We start from the raw sequence: 13,398 nt of genomic DNA on the forward strand, positions 1-13,398 counted from the left end.
GAGCGAACTTGTCGCAGTGGTAACCACGCTGGCATCTAGTGAGCCTCAACGACGGAGAGGGGATGAACTCAACGATCCTGCAAGTATGTCTTACCCTCAGCTCGTGACAACCAGAGGCCATCTTATTGAGCAACTGACTAGCATTGGTTCAAAAATGAAAGAAGCGGGGCCGAACCTGCACGCAATTCTCCAGAATCAATTCGACAGCATTGCAAAGGCACTAGATAAACTACCGCAATGCGATTCTTTCGCTGATTAAAGGACATATGGGGGTAAAGGAGCAAGGGAGGAAGGGAGGGAGGGGACAGGGCGGTACGGGAGCAAGGGAGGAAGAGAGGCAGGGCACAGGGCGGTACGGGAGAAAGGGAGGAAGGCGGCAGGGCACCCCTCCGCTGCTTCATCTCTGCTGCGCCCCCTCCCAGGACGCCTACCGCCGCCCCTCGAATGGTGCGAAACCCCCCTGTGTTCTCCGCTTTCGGCGGGGAGAAATCGGACGTTCGGCAACGCCTCTGCTACGTCATCCCGTGTTCATCTGCGTACAGTACGGTACAGGTCTCTCCGGAGCTTATACCCTGCGTCGAAGTTCCCCGACTCGACCTCAGATGCTTACTATAAATACACGCGCGTTGATGCAAATCCCTACTTACCTGGCGCAATGTGAACTTCTTTTACGGACCTTTTTTATTGTGATATTCAGGAAGCTGTCTCTAGAGGGTCGGAAGAACCCCAATTCTTTGAGGTGGGCTGTGAGATGATCACGTACGTGTGATGACTCTAAATCTCTGCGTCGGCCCTGGTTTTGGTCACGAAGACTAGTCGCCGCCTCCCACCATTTGTTAAATGCCATATCTAAAATGTCTCTATCTTGCGTGGACATTGCCCTGCGCATTGGCATAAATTTGTTATCGATGCAGTAATTGTGACCTCTCATACATGCTGCCAGCACAGCAGGTACCCTTGATAAAGAGAACTTCATCTGTCTCCAAAGAATTCCAAATCTTGCAATGAGCATTCTGAAGCTCTGTTCCACATGCATACGGAGCGACGATTGATAAAATTTAAATGCATCCGGAGCATCGCCGTGTTCCGGATCTACAATCTGCGAAGTACTCTACGGCGTTACGAGCGAATTTAAGCACTCAAATGCCGCGTCTGCGGCAATCCAGTAACCGGTCATCATTGTTTCACTATTCATCAATTGTCTACCGAGAGCGGAAACTGCAAAGGCAAGGGAGTCATGTGTACTTCCAGTACACAATGCAGACATATACAAAAACCTGTAAGATGAGTCAACAACTGCCTGAACCGGTATACAGTAGTGTCCTTTGCGGCAGAAGTAAGTCTGTGGGACCGAGCTTTCAGACGGTTTTGCAACCTTTATGGCAAGTCCGTCAAGAGCCCCAATGCATCCCCAGAGTGGGCTAGGGGTAGATCTTGAACTGGAGAAGCCGCTAGCTAAGTTATGTAAAGAGTTGGCATCCTGAAGCGGTACGCCTGGTAACCGCAAGGTAGATAAAATTGCATCAATTGTACTGTGGAGCACTTCGTACGCGGTAGAAGTCCTAATTCGAAAGAGCATCACTAAATCATGGTGCGATGCCCCGGCAAGCATACGAAGCGTCAAAGCCAGCCTCACTTCTGGATCTACTCTTCCACCGCTCGATCGGGCAGCCATCGCAGTGTTTCGTTGCAGAAAAGGCGTTAGAGCATCAAGTAAACGGAAAAAGATATTTCGCGGTAGTCTAAAACACTTCTGAAATTCATGATCGCTGAGGTACATATGGCATCGATCAAAAGCATCCCGGAATCTGATCTTTGTTAGGCCTTTCTCGACGATTCGTATATTTTCCCTTCGCCGCTGTGAATTTTCCAAAAGGATTACAGCTGTTGTCGCAGCAATGGCAGCAACAGCTGCTCCGCACGTAACATAGTCATCAGCATCACCGCATTCCTCGTCACCATCCTTAACACTCATGTGATGTGCTCCACTGCAGTTGTCAACCGGCACCAACAAGCAGGGCACCAAAGAGGATACGCATGCTGCCCTCGACCAAAACTGCAACAAGTACCACTAGATAACCGCCACTTGGTGGAGTAAGTTGCGTGCGAAATCTGGACATGGTTTAGAACAAATATGCAAATTGCGCAAATGTATGATAATCTCGTGCAAAACGTAACGAACTAATCCGCTGTTTAGAACGACCCTGAGGGTCATTCTATGAGTTTTTCGAAGCTGGAATTCGGAAATCAGAAATATGACAGCAATGCACCCATTTCCAATTTCCGTCTCGCCGTTCGGTCTATATCATTTAGAAACTTTTCACAGACAACCAATTATATCGCACTCGAGTACTCGAGTGCGATATTGTGAACACTGTGCACCCCAGGAGTGCTCATACTCGATCGTTCTCTCTGCGACCGCCATTGCAGATACCGATGCCTGCTCGTTTCCATCGTGAAATCGTTCCCTCTGCCACCTGCAATTTCAGAGAAAGATGGCTGCTCGTTCCCACATGTGACAAGGCGTCGTCTCCTGTTCCGCAGAGTATTGCAGATCGAGAAAAAAAGAAAAATCGGAGAGACGATGCAAATAATTTTCTAAACAATGTTACAGGCGTTAATTAGTTGCCGTGTTCCTACTCGATGGACGATCACAGCGATAAGAGAAACTTTCAGTCAGGCGAACGAGGGGGAAGGGCGGGAGACAGAGTTGGAAGCGTCGGCGAGGAAGGGTGTGGGAGGGGCGGAGTGTTCAGGCGGTGGCGTGCCGAGATCGATGGAAGCGATGTAGAAGGCACTGCGTGAGGCGTGATGGTGGGAGAGGTTGGAGGTGTCGACGTCTTGGCCGCAAACAATGGCGGAAAGAACGCACGAGAGCGGGAGCTGCGTAGAGAGGGAACCCGCCCCTGAGGGGCGGCGAGAAGAAGGAAACGGGATTGGGGAGGGAGGGAACGTGTCTGGGTAGAGAGGGATCCGGACTAGGGAGGGAGGGAACGGGACTGGTGAGGGAGGGAACGGGGCTGGATAGGGAGGGAACGGGAGGAGACGGGCAGATTGATGGATAACAAGCATTCTGTCTCGATCCTTGTTTGCCATAGCACCAGCGGCGCGGTAATATTTTAACAAATAAAATAACCCATCGCCAAAAGACAGTAGACCATGGATACTGTCATCAGCATAATTCCGCGGACTATGTCCATGGCAACCCTGCCGCGACCCCCCCTTCCTGCAACATACGACGGACAGCAACTTCGAAAAGTAAAAGACGGCGGGCGGTAGAGGGGGGGATAATGAAACTGAGGAGGAGGGCTCTTCCAGTCTGGAGATTAGTCTTGGCACTCTTCGGGTCCGACCACTGCCCCCGGCGAATGATATCGTCTATAGGCCTGCCATGCAGAGAATCGTGTGTTGCTCCACCATGCCTGAGGCTATGGAGGGTGAAGCCTTGGGCATCCAACCGTAACCACTGCAACGCACGATGAAACGTTTTCCGGAGGGTCTCATACTGTAGAGGGAAAAGTTGACGTTCGATACCGAATTCTGAACGGCGAGCGGCGACGTAACTTGGGAGAATTTGGAGCATGTACGGATCGGAAATTCGGACGAACTGATTCGGACCGGTCTTAGTCTCAACGAGGCGTAATCCTGCGAGTATAGGGAGATCCCAGTGCGTGAGGCGAGCATCGCCAGGAAGCGCAATATCTTGGACGGTGAGATTGAGTAGCTCGTTTGCACGCAAGTAGCAAGTAAATTGTAGACGAAACGCGACATTGTAAACCGACAGATGACGCTTTTCGCATTCACATGCGATCCCATTAAGGATGGCGTACGAAAGAGGTGGTGGCGACTTCCGGGGGACTAAACGATCCCAGCCACGAGGCGCCAAGCGACAGCCGATAAGCTTCTTACGGTGGGCGGGCACAAGCAATTCGTAACCGAATACAGCATGGACCATCCGATTCTTGGCACCCCGGGACGGGTCGTCCTGATAAGTCTACACTAAAAAGTGTTGTAGTGCATCATCTACTTCGTCAGCCGAGGACGTGCACAACGCCCTCTCGCGGCAGAAGGCGGCGAAGCGAAGCACACCAGCACGATAAACCTGGAACGTTTTAGGAGCGACCGCATAGCGCTGTAGAACAGAGCAGGCGTCAAGGGCGATCTCGATTTGCTCCGCGAAAGGCGTTGCGCGGAGCGTAACGACGGGACGCGGTATCGGCGGGTTGGTAGTCAGTGGGGACCCAGTGTAAAACCAGCTCAACGTCGGCGAGTAAAGAGTAAGCAGCAAGCTTGCGGCAAGGGCGGTTAAGGCGGCGGGAGGGGCTTCGCCCTTTGGCGAGAGCACCAAGGCCAACGAGACTATCTAAATATACCAAGACGAGCGATCTCCGAGTGACAGATGATCTCCCCATGTGACGGACAGCAAGTATTAACGCTTCAATTTCCAGGACATTGATATGATAGGTGCGCGCAGCGGCCCTCCATCGATGGATAATTGCAGCCTTCCACTGTAAAGAGGAACACTTTATCATAACGGGAAGGCCCGCGGCCCAAGCTGCGGAGAGCCGTTCAGAAGCTGTATCATAATCTGTATTATCATATTCAGCGCGGACGTTTTCGGAGGTGAGGTCGAGTCGTTCGGCGAGTTCGGAGGTAATGGTAATATCGATTTCGGCGAGTGCGGAAGCTATGGCGTCTGTGTCGAAGATGTCGGAGGCTCCCGAAGGTAACTGCTCCCTACCTGTAGCTGGGAAATTGTAAGTCAACGGCTCAATAACATCCGGCGGCATATCGGGGAACGCGTACCATCCCGTGAGGACGCGGGCGTCTCGGAACAGGGCAACCAAATCTTGACCACATCCACCTTCATCCAGGTACACAACCCCGGCACCCCACGGCGAAGCATCTGTCGCGTAGATTCTAGTAGACACGGGGGGCGTAAGGTCACGGAACACGACGGGAGCAAGACCGATCAACGCCTGGAGTTCTGTGAGTTGAGGGACGTTCAGCCGTCGCGGGACGTGCGGGCGTTTAAGGGATGCGAGACAGCACAGTTCTGAAAGCACGCTCAGCAAAGGGCGACGGAGTAGCAGCGGCCATACCTAGCGCCCTAAGAAGCGTTGCATTTCCCGAGGGGCGGCATGCCGGCTGCGTATTAAGGCGTCGGTAGACTGTAAAAGAGCGTTCGTATGGTGCGACTGCGGTGTGACAAGTCCCGTACGGGGCACAGCAAGCCCAAGGCAGACAGTATGCGAACGCAGAGAGCTGGCGGGCTGGTCTTTTCCAGGGTGAACGGGCAGCCCACTTGCAACGAGAAGCTTCTTGATAGACTGATAACGGGTGTTGACAGCGTTCTCGGAGGTGTCAAGGACGGCTAAATCGTCAATGTACGGCAGAAGAGTGATGACGGAACTTTGTAGCGGTGAGGACAGGTAACTACCTCGGAGAAGCAACTCCTCGTCCTGAACGCCAGCGCGTCTGAGGATTTCTAAGTGTACGGCTTGGGCAAAACGTACGGCAAGGGACAAACCGATAGGAATGACTTTGAGTGCAGGATAGTAAAAGTCGGCTTCCAAAGTAGAGTCATAGGTCGGTCCCCAGATGCGAGTTAAGCCGAAGTAGCGCCATAACCAGCGGGGGGCTCTTAGACGGTTGTACATCTGACTGACATCGGAAGTGGACGTAAAAAGGGACTGAGACGAATCAATATGAACTTCCCCGAGCATGTCTGGCGACGGGAGAACAACCGACGCCAGCTCTTGATTGAAATACAAATTCGAACGGCGACCGTCCCATATAACCCGTTGAGGTCCATTCGATTCTTGCGTCTTGGCAATCCCAAAGATACCGTTCTCTTGTACCCCAGATCCAGACGCAAACATATGAATCATTCCTGCCGCGTACATACGGCGAAGGAGAGGGACGTAGTCCCCGTCCTTAACGTTGCAGAAGACGGGCAGACCCTTGAGCGCGTCCGATGACGGCGCACACGCAGCAAGACAGTTCCCGTCTAATAATAGGGACCGTTCATCCATGGGCAGAAGTTGCATGATATCTGCAGTGGCAGCCTCCCCGGGAGCTGGCAGCGCGGCACGCGCTGAAGTAAGCCTCCCAGCACGCGCACCGCTGCGAGCAACGTAATCGGGGAGGTGAGGAGGCTCGTCAGCTGCGGCAAGTGCGTCCCGAAGCCGCACGAAATCAGTAACGGCCTGAGACAGTGCTTGCTTCGCAAGAGCGGGGACGGTGAAGTCCTCCGCGAAGCGATGCATATTGCCGCTCCGTAGCCATTCGACGGAACACAACAGTTGGTCCAACACTTCGGGTGCTTGCGGACGAGTCGATTCCAAGGACATGTCGATGGCACGGTTGTAGTGTGATGGCGTTTTTTTTAAAGTCTTTTTGCCACAATTCGCTGTTCACCTTGACACGATCGATGAAGAGGGAGGCTGAAACCCGAGATTGAAATACCCTGTTGTAATGAAAATTACGCACGAAATGTAGTGACGTAGAGCAGGTAGCTGTTCCCAGGTATAGTATAGTTCAGCGAGCGCCAAAAGACAAACAAGTGAGCTCCAGCTTCGAGGGGAGGCGGGAGCGGGAATATGATAGGATAGATAGAACAAACAAATAGAAAGAAAAATAGAAAAATAAAGCAGAAAAGAAAAGGAGAAAGAAAGGAGCAGGGAGACGGAAATGAGCAACATCACGGGAGCAAGCAAGGAACGCTCGCTTGCGCTACTCGGTGTCCGACTTTCTCGCGTCGGATTTTGACTTGCGGAGCAACTTGTACGCTGCAGCGCTACTTCCACCAAAGGTCCCCAGAAACAACTCTGTCCCTTCCCACGCTTGCGGCCTCTTGTCGCGTTTGTAGTCTTCGGCTACACTGAAGAGGACGGTGAGGCACCGGACAAGGCTCTCAACTGCATCACTCCTCACGGCGAGGGCGGGATGAAGTGAGTCCATGGCAATAATAAGATGCTGTCCCATGCTGGTGATCTCGCTCTTGACAGGACGATCACCAGATTCATCAGACAGCTTAGCCAGGGCCCGATTGACCCGATCCTGTAAATCCCCACCGTTACGGGTCCAGTGCAATATTTGTGGACCAGTAACTCTCTCGTGAGGCGCGAAGGCGGAAATGACGAGGCGGTCCTTGTGACTGTAATGCATATCGTAAGCCGCCTTACACTCAGCAATGACCTCAGGCGAGTCAGGATCCCTGTTTTTTCCCATAAGGAGCTGGCGAATGACCAGCGGCTCCTGATCAAAAACCTCGAGATAATCAATGAGCTCCTCTTTGGTCTTAATTTTCAGGCGGTATTGGGATACAGTGCGTGTAAATTCAAGCCCTGTGCTGAGGTGTGTCTGCCACGTACGAGGGAGGCGCGCAACAAGCGTGTCATATTCCTTGGTCTCATCTGCCGACAGGCCAGATGGGCGAATGAGAGGCTGTGCCAGGGTGTCACCCACAATCCCACCCCATATTCACCGCACTCGGGATTTACTTCCACCTCGGAATCAATACCAGCCGCATGTTCTGCCAGGCGCAATCGGGAGGCCAGTGAGTCATCGAGAGCAGCCCCGGGAAGACCATGCACTCCGTGCTGCGACAACTGACCTGCCTCGGGCTCGAGACGCTCCCCGCCGCCAGTGTCCGTCCGTCTCTCTGTACGTCCCACAACCACATTGCCAACGTTTTGAACGGCAGCTTGCGATGGAACTTCAAACGTAGGCCATCGTTTGGCAGTGGGAATGGTCGAGTGTACCTCCGATAGTAATTGCCGTACCACACCCAGGGGAGCACCAGCAAACCGGGCCTCGGGAACACCCAAAATACGGCACATACTCAGACATTCCTCCATGCTTAGACGACGACATGCTGACACAACAAACTCCTTCTTGAAAGCAATGAGCCTTTCTGGAAGAGAGAAAAAAGCATAACGTTCCCTGAATCCTGCGAACGTCTGAGGCCCGTACCCAACCCGCCAAAGCTTAAGCAGCCCGTCTTGCAACTCAGACGCATCAGCAGCTTCAGACCAGAAGTTATCCACTCCTGCAATCTTGACTTTAGCGGAGTCCAAAGCTTGGCACAAGTTTCCAAACTCCACTTTTTTAGCACCGTGAATGTCGTCCTCCCAAGACATTAACCGACCGACGGACTCTGCCCCTTCGAGGTCAGTCTCGCGACTTTCCCAAACGCGGGAAATTCGCTCGTTCCACGGAGATACATCGGTACTTCCCTTGCGGTAAGCATGACGTAACCACTTCACAAGACGCGAAATAGGGGGTACTTGATCAGATGTTCACCCGGTCGGCAGAGGTCCAAAGCCCTCCGCATCTCTGAGACGAGAGATCAGCAGAACTAATTCCCCCGGTACAGTACTGGCGCACCAAGGCTTTAGTACCTCACACCAGCTCGCAGCATAAAACTTCACGAGGAGAGTCTACGGCGCTGCTGCGGTTAGAATGCCCTCCATTGCGTGGTATGCTGCGCTAGAAAGTAAACAAGGAACTCTAACGGGAGGAAAAAAGGCATCGGGGCAGCGGGACAACCTATCTAAATAGTCTTCTTGGTGTCCCGAAACCCCTGCAAATGGCCCTCATAGGCTGGGGTCCAATTGAGGCCTCCACTGGGTCCTGCCACGGTGCATGAGGCGCACCTCCCCACTCGTCAGAAAAATATTCATAGAATTAGCATTGTTGACTTTCTTATTTGGCGGGACTGCGGTGGCAGTTTCATCCGTTTTCATGTAGGGGAATTCCAGAATTCCCCTACACGAAAACAGATTATGGAAAAGTGGACAAACACACGTGGCAACGTACCAGGCGCTTATTGGATATGTGGCGTATGACAAGTTTCCAAATTTCCAAATTCCTACTTTCCAAAACACCTACAGTAGAATGCCCCTGAGTAATACTGTCTCACAGCCACCCGGCTTTGTCTCAAGCGAATATCACAGCCTAGAGCTTACAGTTCAGTATACTATATGAGGCCTCGCAGCCGATGGACAACTACCGCCGTACAGTGTGCACTGCGCAGTACAGGCGGGGCCGCGATATAAAAGCACTTTGAATAAGACCGACCTCGCAGTAAAGGCACCATTTTCGCTTGGCACGGTATCATAACTTCAAGCCGCATCAGACACTGTAATTCCAATCACACAGGCCTTTTTTCGGGGTATTTAAACGCATCTTAGAAGCCCCGCTCACAGTCCCCCTGTTCCATTTCTCCGCGGCTGTGGAGGAGGTTAGTGACGAAACCACATATATTGGGGAAGAACGCGCCACTATACCGACCGCCACTATACCGACATCAGTTGGTCTGAATGCATTATTGCTACCGCTAGAAACAATTGCTCATGATTGCAATATAACAGAGGTAGGGATGTTGTTGCGGAGAGTGTGAAGCGTGTTCGCGCGCTTACGAGGGAGGGCTTCTGTGCACAGGTCCAGGCAACTACTTATCGGTGAGGCGTTACAGCGTTCTAAAGAGTAAAATGGGCATCCTGTGCGAGATTCTTGAATACAGTAGTAGCAACCTCGGATTAAGAGCAGCATGAAGGGTTGGCACGGGGTGCTCTTATATCGTGGTCCCCACTGTACTTCTTCAACAGTCATGATCACGAATTTCCTCACTCCTCACCGCACCCGACTCAGGAAGAAAACAGTCACGTAAGAAACCGTGACACCGGCACTCGTACTAAAATCGGTATTCCCCCGGCACCTCCGCGTTGGCCCTGACTTCTCTCAAATTGTACTATCGATCGCGGCATTTAGCTTTTGCCAACGCTGCTCCATCCCTATAATGTGGCGATGTACTCTCTCAAAGTAAACATGTACACTTCAAGCTGAGTCCAAAGGACAACAAAGTAATAGCTTAGGATGAAGCTTCCATGTTGGGGGCCAAGCTTCGTACTGCACAGATGAGGCGTAACTCGCCACGCGGGGAGCGAACTCGGTCATTCATAGGGTCGCTCCAAAAATACCCTACAATACCAGATTGCTGGGAGCATGACTGGTGGTGTTTACATCAAGTGCTAACTTGACTACGGCATAGTACACATGTAACATGTTTCGGACACGGGCAGCCGGTGGGGATGGAAAGCAGGTGCAAATGTGGGGAAAGGCGGAACGAGAACAACCACACGCTGTGATCGCCGCTCCGTATCTCGAATCTGGTTGCACAGCTCTCTAGATTTGTCACATTTTGATTTTTTTGGTCAACCGGCGTTTTCAACGAATCCCCTCTATCCAATCCTCTCCCACACACTAAAATATTTCCGTCGCCAACGACCAACCAAGACAGACACCCCCAAACAATACCAACAACCGCATACCTCACCCCGTCGCTTCTCTTTTCCACCTCACTCCCAAACAATCCTTCTCCTTTCTCTCCCAACCGCCTCTCCCCTTGCACCACTATCAACAGCATCCTGTCCCCATCAAAGACGCCTCGCTATCACCCCATGCCACTGCAACTATGCTTCACTCCCGTCGCCGCCCCTGTCTGTATACAGCATGAGCACATTAGCACCGGTCGCACTCGCCGCGCTTCGCGTCCAAAATTTGCAAAGAAGCCGCGCGCCCCTCCTCGCTTCGCCGAGCACCGTTCCACCCCGCGCCGCTGGCGCGCCGCCGACGAAAAGGATGCCCTTTTACGGCAAGTCACCACCGCCTTGAACCAATGGTATCAGGAAACAGGCCACCCGAAAGGCTCCCTTCCCTCCGACTCACACTTGCGCCGCTGTGAAATTGCCCGCCGCCTGCGCTTGCAGCGCCTGGTTACCCGTGCTGGTGGCCACCGCGCTGTGCAGGCCAGCCTTGGTCTGCGCCCAATCCAATCTTCACTGAACGCAGTCAAGGAAAAAGAATTAGCGGAGCTCGCTCAAAGTTTGTACATGCTTTGCGCGGACCACGACCTTGTGCACCCGAGTGAGGAATTCCCAGACAAGAAGCTAATCCGCAAACTCAGCCCGCCGCTTGGCAATCGAATCGCCGCTTTTCCGGGACGGAACGGATACAACCGCCTGGCCGAGTACATCCGCGCGAAGGCTAACAAGTCTTTTGAGAAGCCTGTCAGGGACGAATTCAAGAGCACGAAAAGATGGGGGTTGCGCACAAACCCTCACGAGCTGCGTATGGAGCTCCTCGCCTATCAAACCCACCCTCAGGTCTTGCCGCGTCTTAACTCCCTGCCCTCTGAGATCGCTGGCGCAATCCAACGTCAGGGCGGGGCGGCAGTGTTTGCGCGGGCCCACGGAATGGTTCTCGACAGAGATTGGGGAAATCTCCTTCGCTTCTCAGGCCTCATTCGGTGGCTTTCAGATCAGGTCTTTCCGCTCATTGACGTCCCCAATGGGTCCAACGCAAATACTGCTGAATCGTACTTGCTAATGGTACAATATCAAATGAAGCATCCCCCCAACTTCCCCTCACCAGTCGAGGTCGCGCGTGCAGGCTTTACGAATGATGTGCTCAGGTATGGTGGACGCAAGTCGCTAGCTGGGCGACTTGGGTTTTCGCGAACATATGGCATTCGAGATGTGTTTATGGGGCCGTTTTCAGTCCTTTTTGCAGCTGATTTACTGGAGCACGCAGTGAAACAGGTGCACGTATCTGCAGACTGCAGTATAGCGATGCCTGCCATGGAATGTATGGTCGCAGACGGAAGGTCAGACCTCGCCGGGGCTGTTGGCTTCCTGGGAGGCGAGGGTGCTGTTGGTCGGAGAGTCGGACTTGTCCCACGAGAGCGACTCTTAGGTAATGTTCAATATACTGATTATGCCTGAACTTATCCTGTTCAGCAATTAAGCATAAATTAGCTAAGCAGTTCTAGGTGTTACACGAGTTCCGAGAAGGTCGGTTTTTGCGATTCTGTATAACATGCGAGTTAGAGTTCGCTCCTTTAGAAACAACCAGTAAACAATATACAGTTTATTCCTTAGTGGTAGCAACAGAGACTGTCTACCCGCACAGTACCAATATCGTGCCTGCCGTTGCCTTCCTCACCGACTTGGACCAAGCACTAACATCCAGTATATTGGATACTGCAACACACTCAAAAACAGCAAAAATCCATTGCGCCTCGCTAGGTCTGTTGTCTGCTGGAGATTTACATCCCTAGGCAGAATAATGCGTCTGTGGGATCTCATCAAGAAAATGGCCATAGCTGAAGCGGCGTAAAGCAAAACAGGCAGATAAAGCCTCGGCATCAGTAGCCATGACGCCATCGCAACTACAACCCCGACAAATTTGTAGCCCCGATACGCAATGATATCCAACCAGGGAGTTGGCCGGGCATTGACGAGATAGAGGCCCAGCTTCACTATAAGGACCTCCAGCGAGAGAACTCCAAGTCCCTTTGAAAAGTACTTGGCAAGGACATTCGCATGAAAGTCATTCCTAATGCCAAAGACAAAGCCGACCATGAGCACGTACGTCACAAACGACATGAGAGGAATATAGAGATCTGGTGCGTTGACATCATCACGCGGCGGCAGGTAGGTGGCGACTCCCTCGGCGGTGGACCCCTCAAATTGTACAGGATCCATGCCACGCCGGCGCGACCATATGCGATGTACAAACGGCATGACGATGATCGCAAGCTTCTTCAATACATAACGATGATTAACTGCGAAGTAATATTTTGGCATGCGCATAAAAGTCCTTCCGTCCTGTTGCTGCCCAAAGAACTGACTCGTGTATCCCGCTGCCCCAGGAGCTAGTGAATTAAACAATTGAGCCCCAAGGGCTGCATTGAAACCATTGCCCGGTCCATTGCTCGCCATCTGTTGCATACCAGCGAGCATAAATGGAACAGCGGACTGCATGTTCGGAATTTGAGGTTGATACTGCTGCTGCTGCTGTTGTTGATGTGATTGGTATTGCTGCTGTTGCTGCTGCTGTTGCTGCTGCTGTTGTTGCATCTCGTAAAACGACGAATGTTGGTGACTCTGACGGCGCTGTGCTTGGCCAGCCGGTTCAACAGTGGCAAAGTCTTGATGAGGAACAGGGGGGGTGGGAAGGCGAGTCATGGTGGGGCTCGCTTGTGGCGACATGGACAAGTTGTAATTTGATGAATAGGAACTCTGCAGTGCGTTTTGCGGTGGGGTGGCATGATCAGTGTTGTGGTACTGCTGATTGGAATAGTACTGGCTTTGTTGCGGCGGTGGGGGCATCTGCTGCTGGTGTTGATGCATGGGGTCTTGGGCATACGATGAGACGTTGAAGAAGCCATTTTGCTGTGAGGGCGTTTGCGAATTCGTTGGCGACATGTTGCGAGGCGCATACGACGCGTAAGGGTCGTCCATTTTTGACCCAATGGTTCGGAACGGCTGTTGTTGGTGCATGGGTACAGCATGGGGCCGGGGGTGTTGCGGTTGCTGCTGCTGCGGCGGT

General features: G+C 52.5%; 2 protein-coding genes; one reads left to right on the top strand and one right to left on the bottom strand.

The window, feature by feature from the left end:
* Nucleotides 1–10,466: 10,466 nt before the first annotated feature.
* On the top strand, nt 10,467–11,950 carry CHC_T00005770001 (hypothetical protein). XM_005717299.1 is given in 2 exon segments: nt 10,467–11,789; nt 11,790–11,950. The coding sequence occupies 1 exon segment, from the start codon at nt 10,467–10,469 to the stop codon at nt 11,787–11,789; it is 1,323 nt and encodes a 440-aa protein (XP_005717356.1). The 3' UTR covers nt 11,790–11,950.
* Nucleotides 11,951–12,005: 55 nt separating this feature from the next.
* On the bottom strand, nt 12,006–13,349 carry CHC_T00005771001 (hypothetical protein). Its single transcript, XM_005717300.1, has one exon. The coding sequence runs from the start codon at nt 13,347–13,349 to the stop codon at nt 12,006–12,008; it is 1,344 nt and encodes a 447-aa protein (XP_005717357.1).
* Nucleotides 13,350–13,398: the final 49 nt, after the last annotated feature.

The sequence above is a fragment of the Chondrus crispus genome, genomic scaffold, assembly GCF_000350225.1.
Source record: "Chondrus crispus Stackhouse genomic scaffold, scaffold_312, whole genome shotgun sequence".
NCBI lineage: Eukaryota > Rhodophyta > Florideophyceae > Gigartinales > Gigartinaceae > Chondrus > Chondrus crispus.